The 20,267-nt window shown below is 36.1% G+C and overlaps 2 protein-coding genes across 2 annotated transcripts in view; both read left to right on the top strand.

The window, feature by feature from the left end:
- LOC132186637 (caffeic acid 3-O-methyltransferase-like) overlaps positions 1-7,714 on the top strand; it is a 68,907-nt gene extending 61,193 nt beyond the window's left edge. Inside the window, exon 4 of the mRNA XM_059600624.1 lies at positions 7,421-7,714. Within this exon, the coding sequence (XP_059456607.1) occupies positions 7,421-7,714 (294 nt within the window). The remainder of the gene's footprint in view (positions 1-7,420) is intronic.
- On the top strand, positions 323-2,864 carry LOC132186982 (caffeic acid 3-O-methyltransferase-like). The gene is made up of 4 exons (XM_059601114.1): positions 323-775; positions 1,903-2,216; positions 2,318-2,382; positions 2,460-2,864. The coding sequence occupies exons 1-4, from the start codon at positions 348-350 to the stop codon at positions 2,757-2,759; spliced, it is 1,107 nt and encodes a 368-aa protein (XP_059457097.1). The 5' UTR covers positions 323-347; the 3' UTR covers positions 2,760-2,864.
- Positions 7,715-20,267: the final 12,553 nt, after the last annotated feature.

Here is a 20,267-nt window from a genome sequence, read left to right as displayed (position 1 = left end):
AGCCCTAAATCCTACTTATACGGACGTATTCAAGAAATTTCAAAAATACCTGACGTTCAGTCCGCTCTTGTCTATTTAACCTTTCACTAATATTAATATGAGACACTAGTTTTAGCGGTGCAAAAAAGAAAAAAATAAAGAAAAAAAAAATGCAGCCCACAATACAAGACTTTTCCTACTCTCATCTTTTGCTAACAAAAAGTCTTCATTCGGTGGCTAATTTTTGTCTGACTAATATGAGCCAAATTTCAACACCACTTTCATTCGGCTTATAAATCGATCGATCAATTGATTAAACTTGCAATATCTAAACAAATTTAGAGCAGATTTCTCTTCCAGTTTCTCCAATGGCCTCTCTTTTGAAATCGACCCCAATAACTCATGATAGTGATCATGGGAATGAAGACGAGAGCTTCTCGTATGCAATACAGGTGGCGAGCTCCCTTGTGGTGCCCATGACCTTGCAATCAGCCGTGGAGCTTGGTGTTTTTGAAATTCTAGCAAAAGCGGGTCCGGGAGCCAAGCTCTCCCCAACACAGATTGTTCAACAGATGCCAACCAAGAACCCCGAGGCACCCACAATGTTGGACCGTATTCTGAGGTTGCTGGCCACCCATTCTCTGCTTGGTTGCTCTATGGCTGCTGATGACTCTGGATCTTTGCAGAGGCTTTATAGTCTTTCTAATGTGTCTAAACACTTCGTCTGCAACGAAGATGGTGTCTCTTTGGGACCTATCATGGCCTTGTATCACGACAAGGTCAGCTTAGATAGTTGGTATGTTTTCTATTTTTACCTCCACTTTTTTCTTCTTTTCCCTCCTTTTTCTGTTCATAATTAGTTTGTTTTCTTCTTTTGTTTATTTTTTTTTCCAAAAAAATAAATAAAAAAAAACTAGTCGACGATCTTTCATCGTATCGGTACAATGGACATGTGAATCCATCATCGAATTGGTAAAAAGAATATTAAAAAATTGTTGCAAGTTGTTTGTTAATGTTTTGACTTTTTAGTGAAAAAAAAAAAAAGAGTGGATTATCAAACAATTTTTTTAAGCTAGTCCTCTTGTTTATGAAAATATTGCACAGTTATGCCTAAAGTGCTTTTGGTGTGCAAAGTTATTTTACAGCCGGTTTAGGATTGTGTTTGAGAAATAGATGTTTTAAGTAAAAAAAAAAAAAAACTTTTTTACAAAAACTTCAATTTTAAGCTTTTGCCAAAAGTCCTTTTTGGCCATTTTTAGTTTTTTTAGACCATTAAAAATGCTTTCATATATATATATATATATATATATATATATATATAACAAACTACAATATTTATTCCGCCATTTAATGATTCAATAGATATTTTTGAGTTTAAATGTTTAAATCCATCACATATTTGAAATAACAATGTCGTTAAACCCAACCCCCTTATATTACAATATTAATGTTTTCGAGTTTAAACTGCGAATTGGGATAAACAAATTAATTAGATCATAATTCGAACATGTAGGCTACCTCTTACACTACCTAATCTCTCTATCATTCATGTGAGCTTTGCTTGTCCTACAATTTGCGTTGGGTGATTGCACTTGTGTCTGTTTATAATTAAGTGATTTTGACAAAATTAACCTAATACTAAATAAATAAATATAACTATTGCAAGATTTTTGTTTTACTTATAGTTGTCGTCATTGTTGAGTAACATCATGTGGTGCATGGGATAGATAGTGTAGTGAATTCCAAACTACTAAAGTTTAATTGTTCTAGATTCTGGTACATTCTTTTATGAATTTATTGTGAAACTCATGATATATATATAGTTAAGATCTTGGAATTTATATAATATTTGTAGATTTATTTACAAATTTTTGCTCGTACAATCCAGTATTTGTGCTGATTCTGGTCCGAATTCATTGATAGGTCCCATCTGAAAGATGCAATTCTTGAGGGAGGAGGAATTCCATTCAACAGAGCTCATGGCATGCAGGCCTTCGAGTACGCCGGGTTGGAGCCCAGGTTCAACCAGCTTTTCAACGCAGCCATGTTCAACCACACAACCATTGTTATGAAGAACATCCTTGACTCCTACAAAGGCTTCCAGCAACTCAAGCAATTGGTTGATGTTGCCGGCGGTCTAGGAGCCACTCTCAACTTGATCACTTCCAGATACCCCCATATCAAGGCCATTAATTTCGACTTGCCCCATGTCATACAACATGCCCCACTTTATCCTGGTTAATTTGCTCTTCTTTTATATATATATAATGTTCTTCATAAGCTATATATATTTGTGTGTGGGGGGATAAAGAGAGGTGTTAATTAATTGGTGTTGCAGGTGTGGAACATGTCGGGGGAGACATGTTCGAAAGCGTTCCTAAGGGGGATGCCATTTTTATGAAGGTGGGTTTGATTGATTTGTGTACTTTTTGTATATGAGTTGAAGAGAAATGGTGTTATAATTTGGATACATTTTGTAGTGGATACTCCATGATTGGAATGATGAACATTGCTTGAAGCTGTTGAAGAACTGCTACGAGGCTACACCAAATGATGGAAAGGTGATTGTTGTGGATGCAGTTCTTCCAATTATGCCTGAGATTAGCACTTCTATGAAGAGCAACTGTCAATCGGATGCGCACCTGTTGACTCAATGTAACCCAGGAGCGAAGGAAAGGACGGAAGCTGAATTCATTGCCTTGGCAACCAAAGCAGGGTTTAGTGGCATCAGATATGAATCTTTTGTCTGTAATTTTTGGGTTATGGAGTTCTTCAAGTAGATTGCTTGCTTGTAATATTAATTTGGAAATCTATCGTTTCTTGTCCGAACCCTTTAAATAAAAATGCTTATGAAAAGTTGAAATAAGAATTGCGACTTCAAATTAGCTGCAGTTGATATATATATACATAGCTTATAGATATAGTATAATGTAGGCATGACACATCAGTCTAATGAAATGATAACAAAGCCATCAATTTAGAGATTAACCCGAAATGAGTGATTCATGCTGCTTGACTGCCAACCTCTTTAATGCCCAAGTCAAGCAAAGGGTCTCTTCGCGCGCCGCTTGTTAAAATTGGATGAGATAAGAATTGAGTATTTAAAATTACTGTCAACATCGTAGAAGAAAAAAAAAGTCTTTGACAAATCTCTCGTATAACAAAGTGCTTATTAAAGTAGTTTGAAATTTCAAACTACTTTAATAGGCACTTTGTAAATCATTGTCGACACCACTTAATGGTGTTGGTTTACTGTTCAACAGACACCCTTATTATAGGGGTGTCGGTTCCACTAAATGAGACGCCTTAGAGTGTCGTTTTCTTACGAGGCGTCGCTAAATCTGAAATTTTTTGTAGTGAAATTAGCCAAACGCCAGCAATAAGGGATGCATCCATATAGGTGGATTGGAATATAAGAAGAATATATATGGCCATTTAGCATGTCAAGTTTAAGAAGTTATACATTCTTGAATCTGATTTATTAAGTTAGGCCATGGAGGAAAGTTTATACTTTATTCAGTATTGTCTTACATATGATAGAGTAGAGTAGAGTAGTTCTTTCTATTTGTAGAGTAACATCTTTCTTTGAATTTATTTCTTACCGCAGATTGTGAAGAAGCTTGTGGATGTTGTTGTCAGTATACATCAAGCTATTTGGGAAACCTTTGGAAATAGCGGTATGAGGAGGTCATGGATGGACATAGGACGTATTAGTTTGGTTTGATTTGATTTGATATGATTTTGATTTTGATTTTGTTTTCAATTTTGGTTTGACATATTGAATTGACTCAATGACCTATCAGTTATTCCATGCATGTCTCTATTTATTTCTGAGCAGTTGATAGATTTGAATGTCGAATTCTATTATATGTAACTAAATTTTTGGACATGTTATAATGATTTTATCATGCCATTTGTTTTTGTCCCTAGTATATCCTTAGGAAAGATGACATGAGAAAATAGGTTTTTTTTTGTACAAATTAAATTGAATTCAAGCAGGGAAATCTGGAGTAAATTGAATTGTATAAACTGTATATATTGAATTCTGGAATAAATTGAACTCAGGAAAGAAATTGGAAATTACCAATTCAATTTGTACAGGAAAACGATGTTGGAACAATAGAATATTGTTTGTTGGATCTAATTATTTGCCAGTTTGTTGGATCTAATTGTTTGCCAATTCAAATAGAATATTCTGGAATAATCAAGTGTGTTCCTAATTATTTCAAATGTGTTCCAAATTGGAAATGTTTCAAATTTTTTGATTATTCCAGAATATTTGCAAATGTTTCAAATAATCTGGAATTAATCTGAAAAATCAGTACACATTGAGAGAAAATAACAGTGAGAGAAAATTTGCAAATGTTGTGTTTCCAGGTTGTTTTCTCTGTTATGTTGGAACAGAGAAAACAACCTGGGAAAGCAATGAGAGAAAGCATTTCTGGAATATTTAGGGAAAGCAATCAGGGAAAGCAGGAAAAAAAAAAAAAAAAGGCCTAATTTTCTGACGTGGCATTTCTACCACGTCAGAAATGCCACGTCAGAAAACGTCTGACGTTGCATAAATGCCACGTCAGAAATTTTGATGAGGTGTCCAACCCGCAACGTGATAAAAATTTTTGACGTTTGCGTGGACTGCACCGTCAGAATTTTTCTGACGTGCCAAAAATGCCACGTCAGAAATTTTCTGACGTGGCAAAAAATGCAACGTCATAAAAAATTCCTGACGTGTGAGTGGGTAACACGTTAGAAAACGTGTGAGTGGGTAACACGTCAGAATTTTTTGACGTGTTACCCACTCACACGTCAGGAATTTTTTTTTCCTGACACCTATGTTTCTGACAATCGACACGCGTCAGAAACGACCCGTCAGAAAAATTTTCTGACGTGTCGGACACTAGAACACGTCAGAAAACGCCTGTCATAAAAAAATGGTTTTTTTGTAGTGAAATATTATTATGAATTGTTTTTAAAAAAATGCTATACATACTTTAAAGTGTTCACTCTCAAGTACTCACTTCCTGAAATAGTACGTCATTGAAAATCACTATTAAATGAAATAACAAACAAAAGTATGTATAGTATTTATCTTTAAAAAAAAAAATTATAGTTTTTTCACGAAAAATACAAGGAAAGAGAGAAAAACTGAAAGGGAGCGTTAAAAGTGGGGAGAAGTGAGGGACATAGTAAACAAAAATTTTCAAAAGTTTTTAATTATTAAGTTATTATGATAACTATGCAAAATTAATTTCTTTATAAAGATAAATGTTGACGTAAGTCATTTTATGAATATTTGGTGAAAAATTGATCAACGAAAACTACCTGAGAATTTTCTTCATTACTTGTAGAGATTATTAATAAAAAAATTATTTAAGCAAATGAAACTAGAAAAAAAAAAAAAAAAAAAAAAATTACATCTAGAAAGTCGTTTGATTTGATCAATTCACTACCTTACTTGTTAAGAAAATGCTTGAGTCCTATGATGGTTTTGAGAGCCTCAAGCAGATCGTTGACGTTGGTAGTGGAAATATCGGAGTGGTCCTTAGCTTAATCATTTCCAAATACCCCAAAATTAAGGGCATTAATTTCGACATGCCTCATGTTATACAACATGCCCCGCCCTATCCTGGTATGTTGTCTGTTTATCAAGTACGTTTTTTTAAAATAATATTGTTTAAGATATTGTGTTGTTTCTCCCAACGGTTATTTTTGAATTCGATAAATTTCCTTATCAGACTTTGGGATTAAAATGATCAAAAAATCATTGGATATGCAATGAATCCAATCTTTTCCCACTTCAGTTGTTTTAAGTGCTGTTCGCCACATCTCTATTGTTCTGATATCTGCAACCTTCATATTCTCAATGCCCATGTATGATGCCCAAAAAAAAAAAAAAAAAAACTGTTTCTAAGTTAAAGTAGATGATCTCTGCAACCTTCATAATGTTAATTTCCATGTGCCCTGTCAGGCTACCAACAAACAATGTTTTTATGTTAAAGTAGATAGGAAGAAAGGGTGAGGGAGAGAAAGATGCCACAAAAAAACTTTCCAAAGTTCAAAGTAGATGGTCTCTGTAACCTTCATATTATCAATTCCCATGTACCATGTCATGCCAAAAAAAAAAACAAAAAAATGTTTCTAAGTTATTAGAAAGATGGCTAAAATCTTGTGGAGACTAATACTATGGAGATTGATTATCTAGATCCAGTTAATTAACCAAATTTGACTCTACATGAATTGCTAATGAATGGTTGTACTTTTGGGAGTCTAGATAGCTATTTGCGATTGTTTGACAGAATCTGTAGATTAAAGGGGGTGTTAATTTATCTTGCAAGTGTAAAACATGTAGCTAAAGATATGTTCGAAAGTGTTCCAAAAGGAGATGCCACAATTTTGAAGGTGAATTTTCAATTTTGTATCTTTTTGGCATTGTTCCTTACTTTTATCGTTGACTTAATTAAGGCTCATTTTTCTCTTTCGCTTAGAAACATTTAGCAAATAAATTTGTAGCATGGAAAAAGATTGTTTGATTGCCCATCTATTGATGTTGTAATGGCATTACTGCAACAATGCAATAACGACGTCCTGTGTTTTTTAAGTGCTATCAACAATTTCTGTAAACTTTGTTGAAATTACGCTTTTCAATATTGGTGATTGGCCCCATAATTTGAGAAAATTGTTTTACTTTGTCTCTCACCATCCAAATTGGATCTTAAATACTGGAAATGAAAAAAATGATTGAAATCCTCGTTAACAGATTGGAAGGCATTGTTATAAAATTGGTGTTTGCATCTCTTAAGGGTTTACCAGAATACTTTGGCAAGATTATTTATTGTTAGTAGGGCTACCATGCGATTGGCAGGAACCAAAATGTCTCCCAAATACAATGTCTCCAGGATGTTTTCTCTTATCCTTGAGCTTGAAGAATGACTAATAACTACGTCACTTCTTTTGTTACCCACATTTGAAGCTCAGAAAGATACAGATGAGATATAAGAAACTTGGTTAATTTTTGCAAGCCGTTTAATCTTTTTTATTTTTTATTTTTCTACATATGTGATGTTTATACTAAAGAAAAAAAAAAATAACTCTGCTTGTTTATCTCAAGGGTGGCATTCATGGGATTTGTTGTTTTGACATGATGGTATTTGGTTTGCTAGAATGGGGGAATGTGTGATAAAGGGGTATACCTATTCATCTTTCTCATTTTTGTAACATTCAAGCCTAATTTAGAGGGTGCGCAAATTGAAAGTTCGGTGGAGACGTTGCCACAAAATTGATACTCTAGGGTGGTAAAGTATAATTTGCCTTTGATTTTTAACATTCTTTTAATGCTTCTCAGCATTATATGCTTTGTCAATAATACTCTGTGCTTAAGAAAGGTGATAAATTTATTTTTCAGAATTCAAATGCTAACCATGAGATTATTTATCTTTGATAGTGGATACTCAATGATTGGGGCGACGATGACTGCGTGAAGATATTGAATAACTGCTACAGCGCTCTTCCATACGATGGAAAGGTTCTTGCTATGGTGCAAGTTCTTCCAATTTTTCTAGAGATTACTACTTATGCAAAGGTTAAGTCCCTACTTGATATGCATATGATGATTAAAAAACCAGGAGGAAGGAAGCGGCAGCAACATGAATTGAATTATTTCGATTGGTATATGCAGCTGGATTCAATTGCATTGGTTTCAGATGTGATGTCTATAATACCTGGATTATGGAGTTGAATAAGAATGATATGAGATGATATGATGACATCCATATAGTAGTAAGGTGGTGTAGGGAATATACCTTTTGTAGGAGCTTACACACACACACACACACACATATATATATATATATGTATGTGTGTGTTTATATAATTAGTCAGAATTAATTATATATAATTATTTGTATATAATGTAAAAAATGTTATTGACAATTCTGGTTTGATCTTTGATTAGTCAGCTTTGCATGAGGTGTACCAATAATTTTGCTTAGGTTATTAACATTATATTAATTTGTGTAATTTTTTTAAAAAACAAAATAAAACACACTAATGGGTCAAATCTAATTTTAATAACATGCATGTGATCCATTAAATTTTTTTATTCTCTTCCACCGACCGATGGTGGAAGTGAGTAGTGTATTTTCCTTGAATAGTATAAAAGTAACTTGAATGGTTGACGCTAGTGTATTTTCATTCCACGGCTATTCATTTTTTTATTTTCAATTTATTACTTTTGTTTAGGATCCCCATAACACATGTAGTTAAATTAATTAGTGGGCAATAATTTTGCTATGGTTATTCCAAAACTAACCTCGACTTACTTAATGTACATAGTAACGCTATGGACAAGAGTTGGATGACGAAGTCTAGGAGTACGAAGGAATACAGAGACAGGTATAGATCATTTGTAGACTTTGCAGTTAGGAATTGTAGAACTCCAGATGGACTTATTGTGTGCCCCTGTAAGATGTGTCGAAACAACAGGAAACACCTACCAAGGTTGGTATACGAGCTTGACAGGAGGGAAAGGAATGTGGCCACAATACCAACAATGGATTTATCATGGCGAGAGGCCTATAAGAGCTCCAGTTGAAGGCACTCATTTGAACTGTCCGACCGCAGATGCAGGTGAAAGTGGAGAACAGGGTGGAAATATGCATAGCCTGTTGCGTGATTTATTTGGCATGCATGAAGTCAGAGAAGACAATTGTGAGCGTCAGGTCGAGGTGCAGGGTGAGGAAGAACACATTGTGCATGATGAAGCCGATGAATGTGACGTACGAAAGTATGAGTACTTACTTAAAAATGCAGACTAGCCGCTTCATGAGAAGACAAAACACAAGAAATTGAGTGCTACTGTACATTTGTATAACTTGAAGTGTGTGGGTGGAGTTAGTAATATGATATTCTCGGCTTTTCTAGATTTCATCAATCAGTTGTTTCCTATAGATGATGGGGCTTTGCGAGGTAATACATATGAGGCGAAAAGGTTTCTAAGGGACATAGGACTCGGGTATGAGAAGATACCGGCTTGTCGTAATAACTGTATGTTGTTCTGGAAGGTCAATAAGGATTTAGATTTATGTGTTAAATGTGGAGAATCTAAATGGAAGGATGGAATCCATTTAGACGAGGATGGGCAGCCCATAACGTCGAGTAAGCGAGGTCCAGTGAAGGTGTTGCGGTGGTTTCCAATCATACCACAGCTACAGAGGCTGTTTATGTCGCAGTATACTGCGCCCCATATGAGATGGCATGCAAACGGCCGCACAAAAGATGGTGTATTGAGGCATCCGGCCGATAGTGAAGTATGGAAGTCGTTTGATAATTTATATTCAAATTTTTCTACAGACAGCAGGAATGTAAAGCTCGGCCTCACCTCAGATGGGTTTAATCCTTTTGGGAACATGACCACATCCCACAGTATTTGGCCTGCAATGCTAGTACCATATAACCTGCCTCCTTGGATGTGCATTAAACAAACTTCTTTTATATTATCCTTGATTATTCCAGGTCCAAGTTCACCTGGAATAGATATAGATGTTTACCTGCAACCTTTAATTGAAGAATTACATGAACTATGGAATGTAGGGGTACGAACATTTGATGTCTCACTGAATAAGAATTTTATGCTCAGAGCACAATTGATGTGGACAATTAATGACTTTCCTGCATACAGAAACTTGTCCGGGTGGCCTACTGAGGGTGGAAAGGCATACCCTTGCTGTATGCATGCAATAAAGTCTAGACGGTTAAAACACGGGAATAAATTTTGCTTTATGCGGCATAGGCGATTCTTGCCCATGGATCATGCGTGGAGGCGGAACAAAAGAACTTTTGACGGTAACCAAGAACTAGAATGTGCCCCCGATGTGCCAGGAGCAGATGAAATTCTGAAACAGTTATAAGGGATGATATTTGGGGATGAGAGCGTCGGTAAGTCAAAGCCCGCTGATAAATGAAAGAGGAAGATGACTCATAATGATAATGTAGTGTGGAAGAAGAAAAGTTTTTTTTTTAGGTTGTCGTACTGGAAATATAATTTATTACGGCACAATCTTGATATTATGCACATAGAGAAAAATGTGATGGACAACATAATAGGCACACTACTGGGCATCAAAGGGAAAACAAAGGACAACCTTGAAGCACGTAAAGACTTGCAAGAAATGGCCTTGAGACCTACACTTCATCCGTTCACGAAAGATGGGATAATCTATATGCCCCCAGCTTGCCACACGATGTCCAATGAAGATAAAACTAGTTTCTTGAAAGTTCTTCGAAATATAAGGATGCCCAACGGATATGCCTCGAACATTTTTAGGTATGTACTACTTAAAGACCGATCGATTTCAAGAATGAAGAGCCATGACAATCACGTACTGATGCAACAGCTTCTCCTTATTGCATTGCGTGCCACGTCACTACCAGATAAAGTGGTTAGACCTCTTGTTGAAATGTTTGCAATCTTCAGAGGCATTTGTTCGATGGCATTGACTGCAGAGGATATGAACCGTATTGAGGGTGACGTCTGTATCACTTTGTGCAAGATGGAGCAGGTATTCCCACCTGAGTTTTTCACGAGAATGATTCATCTTGTCGTGCATCTTGTTCGTGAATGCCGCCTCGGTGGACCTATATAGTCTAGGTGGATGTATCCAGCAAAGAGGTAAAGTTAATTCGACGCAAGACTTACATTTTTTCGCCCTTCATTTATTTAAAAACAACAACTAAATTCAATGATTGACTGATTTAATATGTAGGAGCCTTGGGGGTTTCAAATCTAATGTGCGAAATAAAGCGGCTCCTGAGGGCTGCATTACGGAGGGCTATATTGCAACTGAATTGGTGACATTTTGCTCTCATTATTTAGATAATGTATCGACATTTCACAATAGGCCGCAAAGAAACCCGGATGGTCTAAAGGGGCGGGGACACGAGTCGATCTCGACAAACGCACATTGACTCAGATCCACCGTTATATTACGTTTAACTCGGACGAGTTTCTCCAATTACGGATGTGAGTGGGTTTATAGCATAGAATGTTCATTTGTCTTACACCCTTAGTTGTGTGTTATAATTTCTATATTTAATTTGAAATTGTAGGATGCACATGGATACCCTTAGGGAACCTAGAACTAGGGGACGACTGACGGACGATCAGTTGGAAACCCAACATGTTGAGCAATTTTGCCATTGGTACCATGACTACGTAAGACTAATGTTATGTCTACCTACTAACTTTCATGTATTTGCTTCTTATTTCTATTCCCTAATCACACTAACTATGCAATTTTCATTGTATTATACTCGCAGGTCGATTGTTCGGACGATCAATGCTGGAATGAAATGGGTCACAAACTAGTAATGCATTGTAGAGGGCCGATGATCTCAGCAGTCCAATATAATAGATATGTTGTCAACGGCAAGTTGTTTCGCACTCGTGCACATGATGTGGGGAAGAGGTCGCAGAACAGTGGCGTCTGCGTGCTGACAATTGATGACCAAATATACTTCGGGAAGCTAACCCAAATACTTGAGGTGGAGTATTACAACAGGACGAAGTATGTTCTGTTTAAGTGTGATTGAGCAAACAACACATTGGACAGGAGATACAAGGTGGACGAGTATGACTTAACGTTTGTGAACTTCAAAAACCTTGTCCATACGGAAGAGTTGATTACTGATGAGCCGTCTGTGCTGACTTCCCAAGTGGAACAAGTTTTTTACGTCGAAGATGAAAGGAACCCAGATTGGGCATGCGCTGTAAGGACAAAACTTAGAAACGTATACAACATTGGTCAGGGTCAAGGGCCTCATGATGATCATGTCAACTACCACAAGAGTAGGCCACTACAATTAAACAGAAAGCTTAATGATCCGCATGATGACGTCGAATACGTTCGACCAGATTTAGCACTGATCGAAGCGTATGTGATCATATTATATTTGAATATTGTGTACATATAAAGCTTTGTTATCTATTTATATATTGATTATCATTCATTGGTTTGATGGCGTATATTTCAACATTGATTGCATATTTGATACATTGTACAGATAACTAATCTCTCGCTCGTTTATTTGCAGGGTAGTATGAGTACTCGAGGGAGGATGACAAGAGGACGGAGGACACCGTCTTCTACGCGACAGAGTACTGGTGGACATGGGTCAAGACCGCACAACCTTGATGACAGTGAGGCGTAGGACGTTGCTATGCTACTAAGGTAGCAGCTAGGGTATCGACCGATACTTCCAAAGCATATGGAAGGGCATACACCTGTGAGAGATGATTATGTCTTTGACATTCCCGGCTCTTCAATTGATCTAGGCCGGGATTTCGGAGACCCATCCCGTTCTACAGGCCTTACCCAGTTCAGGTATCGATATGAGCCTACTCCTCGCGACTCGGACGAATCCCCACCTATGCCATCTCCGTTACCCACATTGACCCAGCTGGGTATATTGCTGCATGGCTATTTTGATCGGCCACCACACAGCAGCGCAGACATGGATGATAGTGATACGCAGGTCGATGACGATGTGAAGGATGAGACAGATGACCTAGTGGATAGCCAGCTCGCTAGACCTGCTGGGCAAGTGTTGGGTGTCAGAGAGGTTCAGACAATAGGTATGTATTCTAGTCAATGTTGAAATATATATGTGTTTGTTTATGCATATTATTCTATATATAAGCATTCACTTCCAATTAATGTCGGTACTGATCATTTTTCTGTGTGTTAAACATCAATGCAGATTCATAGAATAAAATTGAAGTGTTGTATATAAATGAGTCGCGCAAGATGTGGGACTTCCCCCTTGGGAAAAGGATCGTGATGGAGTATAATGGATCGTGGCAGCCAATAGGACAAAGCAAGTCAAAATTTAGACAGGTGATGGGCAAGACTGTCAGGAGCGGGGCTTTCCTCAGAATATCCGACGACTAGTTGAAGGTACCCGACAACACGAAGGAGGATTTATGGAGCTCATTGATGGTTTGTGAAATGTTACGATATTCTTAATTTACAATCATATGTACATAGTAGCTATTTTACTTATTTTGCGAAACAATTAGTTGATGGGGAAAGTATAATGTAGGGTTCATAATTTCTCAATTTCAAACTTATGCAGATGCAGTCTATATCGCGTCTGGCTTGGACATTGCAACGATCAAGAAGGATGCATTCCGTGACATGGGCAACAAGCTGAGGCGTTAGAGACATGACTTGTGAAAGAAACTCCTTATTTAGCGCGGTGACACGCCTACGACAGTGAAGCAGAGGATGTGCCAACTCCTTGTAGGGTACAACCGCGCAGATGTGGATACATTGTTGGAGAAATGGTGCGATCCAGCATATCAAGTAGGTCACTAAGTTAATGTCAATTGTGTAGTTTCAGTAATTATATATATTCTTAAGATGGCTCACATATTAATAACGTATATATGTTGTGTATGCGTAGGACTATGCTCAACATATGAGAGAGATACGAGCCAGGAATAAGACACCACACTGCACCGGCTCGAAGAGCTTGGCAAGGTTATGCAATGAGGAGGTATGTTTGTCATTTACCATTTATATAAATATATATGTCATCATTAATTTAATATACATACTAACATATGTTTGTGTTGTGGGTTTGTAATTCCAACTAATTACTACGGGCAAGGGTCTTACGCGAGCGCAAGCTTACATCAAGACCCACCGAAAGAAAGACGGTACCTACCCAAATCGGGAGGTCGAAGAGAGAGTTGTATGTTGTTTACACCCTGTATCTTTTTATTTGTATTTGCGTATAAAAAACTTATTTATGATTAACACATAAATAATAATGATTGGATGTAATGTAACGTACAGGTGAGGATGGAGGAGCTATTGGAAAATGATCCTGCAGAGTTGGTAGACGCTCCTCATGGGACTATTCGGTGGGCACCGAACGATGCATACGCCTTGGCGCACAACTCTAAGCCTGAATATGATGGTTGTGTTCGGGGGGCTAATAAGAATATTCTCCCTGCGCACGGCTACATCCACTCTTATTATAAACCATCCTCACAGAACCCCAGAAGCTCGAATGTCCCGCAAATGATTGAAAGAGCATTCGAAGCTGAAAGGGAGCAGCACAGGATACATATGGCTGCATGGTTGGCCTAGCAGAGGGCTGAGATTACTGCAGAGGTGACCCAGCAGGTTACCGCACAGATGGTTGCGCAGATGGCTACACAGATTGCTCAGCAGATGGTGGCGTGTGAGGCCCGAGTTCGTGTGCTTGTTGAGGGCTCGAGACATGTCTCCAAGCTGGAGGTGACCAATAATGTTAGAGCTCCGCACGACTTAGACTCTCCAGTCCGTGTGATTGTAAGGTCCTCAGTAGCTAGCTGATCAGGTAAAACTATATTAGTTTTTGTTTCTCTTTAAGTAATACGAGCAAGTTCTGAAATGACTATCATTTTAACAGTTAGTAAATTTGTTTGGTAATCACATTTTGTTCGTATGTTTTTGGAACACATGCATGTATATAACACATTTACACCGTAATGTGTAGATGACGTAAGGTTAGAAGCTGAGGACGCAATCAAAACGAAAATCCACAACGGACCCCGAGTGGACAATAGTCTCGCTTATCAAGACATTGTACCACTGGTTCAGCAAGCCTGTACGTATACATATGACTTATTTCAGACAAGTTATTATCGAATATTCATAAATAGCGTATATGCTTAACTCAAAATACTTGAAAATTAGGAATACAAATTAATATGTGTTGTGATTATGAAAATGCTGGATACACGTAGATCATATATATGCTTCGTAATTTCAAATCATTTTCACATTTTGAATGTATTATCATTGAAACTATGTATATACCCTAAGGTGTGTGTTGGCAATGTAGATATAACGTTGAAGTTGTTTATCGTCCGTTTATACACATCATTAAACCTGCATATTGTTGAGTATGACTTTCGTATACTTTGACGTTGCTAATTGCTTAGGACTTGATGATTCCTGATTGATTGTTCGAGTGTTTGTTTGCTGACTAATTGTTGTTTAATCATTTGCAGTGAGTGCAGAGAAGTCGACCCGTCATGATGGTGTTCACGAGATTTTTTGTTGGGGTGTTTGTATGTAATGTATTCGCGATTCACTTAAGTTGTATGTTTAGGGTTTTGTTAATGTATATATATATATAGTTGGAATTACTTGTTTATTAACAATGTTGATGTATATATACATTTTCTATTTTGTGGACATCAAATGGATATATATGTTGTGGACAATGTTCTGATACGACTTATGTTGAGAAATATATCCAAATGGATGTATCGGATATCTATTTGTTGAGAAATGTATGTTGATGTCATCAGGTGTACAAATAAATATATTTCAGAGAAATTTATTAAGAAAAAAAAAATTATTTTTTGCACGAAATAGTAACGTGTCAAAACTGACACGTTACTAAATAGTAACGTGTCAATACTGACACATTACTAAACTGGCAACACCCAATTTCATAACACGCCAGACATATTACTAAACACACGTTACTAAATGTTTGTAATGTGCCAACCCTATTGACACGTTACTAAACTATTGTAACTAAGTAACACATTTTTTGTTGTGAGAAGCTCTTTTGCCTAATTACTGAGATAAAGCCAACTAATGCAGCTTCTGATGGTAATATTGTAAGTAATATCAGTATGCAGCTTCTAAAGGATTCCTTTTGTTTTTCCAATGAAACTGTGTTATGCCTGAATATTTCTATTAGATTTGCATTGTAATTTGTAATGAAATTAAAGTTTGTTCTTTGTAGGGATAATGACATAGAAGTGGTAATTTGTAGGGGTAGATTGTCATTTATCAAAAAAAAAAAAAAAAAAACGTATTTAATCAACATGCATGCAACAGATATGATCATGCCACGTGTAAGTTTTTTTTTTTTTTTTTTTTTATTTTTTTTTATTACGAGATTATATATATATATGTCTACAGAAGAGGAGAGAAAATGGGAGGGAGATTCGAACTATTGACTATCGCTTTATGAGACGTGGCTCCCAGTCATTGGACTTCCGTCTTAAATAGTATTGTTGTGTTTCTACAAGTTAAATTAATGTGTATTTTGATAGTGTGATAATAAAAGAAGTTTGGTTTTTGGAGGGGTTTATTCCCATGTTTTTACGTTATTTTAATTTAATAAGAGCTGATTTTTATTGTAACGTTATCATAATAATTATATGAAAGTTATATTGTAATTCTTCATGAAAGTGAAAAAAAAAAAAAAAAAAAAAAACCTAGAAGGGAGTCATAAAAGTGGGGAGAGATCGAAGTGACGAAGAAAGTGAGTAAAATAGTTAAAAGAAAAACAAATTAACTGATTCATCTTTGTTAACCGATTCATCAAGATTTATAATGTTTAACTAATTCATCTTTGTTACCTAAAAACAAATTAACTGATCTTTTTTATATCACATAGAAAAAAAAAAAAAAAAAAAAAAAAGATTTTTTAAATAAGCCAAGACAGTACAGGCACCAGAAGGCAAATTAGCAAAAGCAACAGCAAATTCGGGGAAGTGCATCGTCTTGTTCAGCTAAACAACAAAAATCAATGGCGACCATAAGCCCCACACAACTCCAACTAGGGCTTAGCAGATTCACCAAGTTCCGAGTGCCGACCGAGTTTCGACTGAGTTCCGACCGAGACCGACCATGACCGACAAGAAGACGGACGTTAGGCGGCTGGGATTTTCTTATTCCGACAATTTTCGGTCGGCAAGCGGAATGACTTTTTTTTCCGACATTACCGACCCGACTTTTACCGACTTGTAAAACAACGTCGTTTTGATATTCATTTTTAATATTAGTAAATATTCGTTATATTTTCCTAACAAAACTTATCTAGCTCAGTTGGTTGAGCTCATGTTGTACACCTATTGGTCTGGTCATGAGTTCGAGCCCCATGCTGGTTGCCTTTTAGTTACATTTTTACTTATAAAAATAAAATATTTTCCTAGTCAAAACGGCGCCGTTTTGTCTTGAATTTGTGCCCTATATAATCTCATTTAGAAGCTCTCTTCCATTTCCCCTAACCCTAGCCGTCATTCTCATCTTCCTCTCTTTGTCACTCTCCTCTCATCTCTGCCGCTCTTTCACTCTCCTCTAATCTCTGCCTCTCTCTCACTCTCCTCTCATCTTTGCCTCTCTCTATCACTCTCACTCATGACCCCACCTCTGTGTTTATTTTTATTTTTATTTGATTTTATTTTTTTGCTGTTTGATTGCCGAGAAAGTGGAGGAAAAGAGGTATTTTCTTGCTAAGCATGTTTTAGAATTTAGACTCGAGTTTCTGTGCCTTTTTTGGTTCAAGTTGTGTTCCCTGATTGAGTATTTTTAATCTGATTAAGAATTCTTTTTCTTTCTGTTGTTTGGTTGCCGAGAAAGTGGAGGAATATTTCTTTTTCTTACTGATTGGGCTTGATTTTTCAATCTATTTTCTTACTGATTGTGACCCAGCCCAAACCAACATTACCGACCGTCACCGTAACTGACTCGGCGGTGACAGTCGGTGGCGGTACAAATCATTGTCGGAAAAAGTCGGTGAATTTACCGACTTTACCTACTTTGGAGCGGAAGCAAAAAATTCCTACCGTAACCGACTGACGCTCAGCCCTAACTCCAACCAAAACAAGAAGAAGATGAAAATGAAGTCTTCTCCCATGTGCTGCCCATGTCCATGCAGGCAGCCATTGAGCTCGGCATTTTCGACATCTTGGCCAATGCGGGCCCTGGTGCCGAGCTCTCCGCAGCGGAGATCACGGCCCAGCTGCCCACTACAGAACCCCGACGCACCCTACATGCTGGAACGCATCCGCGGCCTACTGGTGTACCACTGCGTGCTTGGTTGCTCTATGACTGTGGATGTTATAATTGGAGTTGTAAGGCCGCACTTACACTGTACAGGTTCCATATCCTCTTTGGCCAAAGATATTACAGATGCTGACAACATTAACTGTTCATTCTATAGTGAAACCGTAACTCATTAGCAATAATCACAGTTCCCTTAGGTGTTTCACAAAAGAAAATTTAGAGGAAAGTTCACATTACCCCCTCAAACTACCACTCAATTGACAATGCCCCCCCCCCAAAAAAAAAAACTTTAATTGTGACAATGTCCCTCCCAAACTACCAAAAATTGTCAATGTTCCCCCCAATGACGAAATTACCCTTAGTAAAATTCAAAAAAAAAATAATAATAATAATAACTAAAACTTCTAGAAAAAACCTAAAACTAACAAAAAAAAAAAAAAATCCAAACGTTGGCCAATTTTTTTTTTTTTTTTAAATCAATTTTATAAGAAAAAAATTAAATAAATTTCGATTTTTTTTTTATATAAAAATTGAAAATTTTCGTTTTTTTATTTTTTATTTTTGTTTTATAATTTTATTTAAATAAAAATTTACGTTTAATAAAATGAAATTTTTTGTTTTTTAAAACTAAATAAAAAATATATATATTTTTTTTAAAAAAAAAAATTTCCGTTTTAAAAAAAAAAAATTTGTTTTTTTAAAAAATATTATTTTTAAATTAAATTTTTTTGTTTTTTTTAAAAATCATTTTTTTTTTAATTTATAGGGGTATTTTTGTCTTATTGAGAAATTTATAGGGGCATTTTTGTCTTATTGCTAGTCTTAGGGGAGACATTGACAATGTTTTGGTAGTTGGAGGGGACATTGTCACAATTGAAAGTTTGGGGGGTACATTGTCAATTGAATAGTAGTTTGATGGGGGTATGTGGACTTTACCCTAAAAGAATAAATTCCATATCTTAATTCGAAGTAAAAATGAAGAAAATATGTGAAGATCTGAACTATTTCATATATATATATATAGCCTTCCGTTCATAAATTATATTAAATTATATATACATACCATAACAGCTTTAGCTAACTCAACAGTTTGCCACTAAAATAGACTAATACCATTATTAATACACGTCTTTTTTTTTATTAGGAGGAGAACTCTGTTCGGCCAATTAATTAATTGTGACATTGTACTAATCACGTATCTAATAAGTCGTGAGTTTTTCAAAAAAAACAATGAATAGTTGAGAGTATGCATAACATTTTTCTTTTATTTCGGCTTTAAAAAAAAAGAAAAAAAAAAGAGGAGATCTTTTAGTACTAAGATCCAATTGTCTTACCTTGCAGCAAGACAGGCCTTGAATGATTCAGGTACAGGCGTCCGCTCCTAATTGCTAAGCCTAAAGTTGCTCCTCCTTTTGAGTTGGAAAATGAGATGGCACTAACAATGAGAGCAATTCAATCAGCAAGAATTGCTCAATAATGCATGTTTTTATCAAATGACTCAAGTAAAGTTACCCTCTACACATTAGTGGGTCTCGCTTTTGAACCTCTCTTTTTTTATTTAGTGTCGTTTTTCTCATTTTCTAGTTTCTCAGTCAATGTTGTGAAAAGAAAAGAAAAGAAAAATGTGATTAGTCCCACATCGGTCAAGTAGCCGAATGGGTTCCTAAGCACTATGAATCTTCTTCTAGGAATCATTTATTTGGTAGAGGGACATTAGTGGATCCCGCTTCTAAGCATCTCTCTTATTCATCTCTGTGCATGTAAGCTTTCCCTTTCTAACTTTCCTTTGTGTATAAAAAAAAAAAAAATTAATAATAATTTACCTTCCATATCTAATTAGGGTGCATTTAGAATTGCGATTTCGTAAGAATAATTTGCGTTTTTTAAAAAAATATCGCAAAACGTAAACGTTTGGCATTGCGATTTAAAAAGCACTTACTATAAAATAGGAAAAAAAAATTGCGATTTCTAAAAGCAGACTAAGGGGTGTTTATTTAAAAAAGCATGAATTTAAATCAAAATCACAATTTTGCATAACAAATATTTGATAAAAATAAAAAAATAAATACTTTTTAACATGTTTTACCAAACGCTTTTGCGATTTTAAAAAGTAGCAATTTCACAAACGCAATTTTTAAAAATGCACCTATTGAAACCGCAATCTCAAACGGACCCTTAGTCGTTGACCTACATGACAAAGGTCCCCAATAATACAATGTCAAAAAATTAAGAACAACTGATTTTCAAGTTAACTAAAAATACAGTATCCACTTCTTCACATTCTGCTTCTCTAATTAGTCTCTCCATTTAGAAACTTTTAACTGGCTTTAGTTTTCTAACTGCTTCTCAAGATGTTAAGAGTACCACATCGACAATATATCATGCCATATGACTTGTTACCAAGTCATCCACGGATCAGACTTGAAGCAC

The sequence above is a fragment of the Corylus avellana genome, chromosome ca7 (assembly GCF_901000735.1).
Source record: "Corylus avellana chromosome ca7, CavTom2PMs-1.0".
Classification (NCBI taxonomy): domain Eukaryota; kingdom Viridiplantae; phylum Streptophyta; class Magnoliopsida; order Fagales; family Betulaceae; genus Corylus; species Corylus avellana.
The sequence above is the reverse complement of the archived record's forward strand: the minus strand, read 5'-3'. Positions and strand labels throughout refer to the sequence as shown.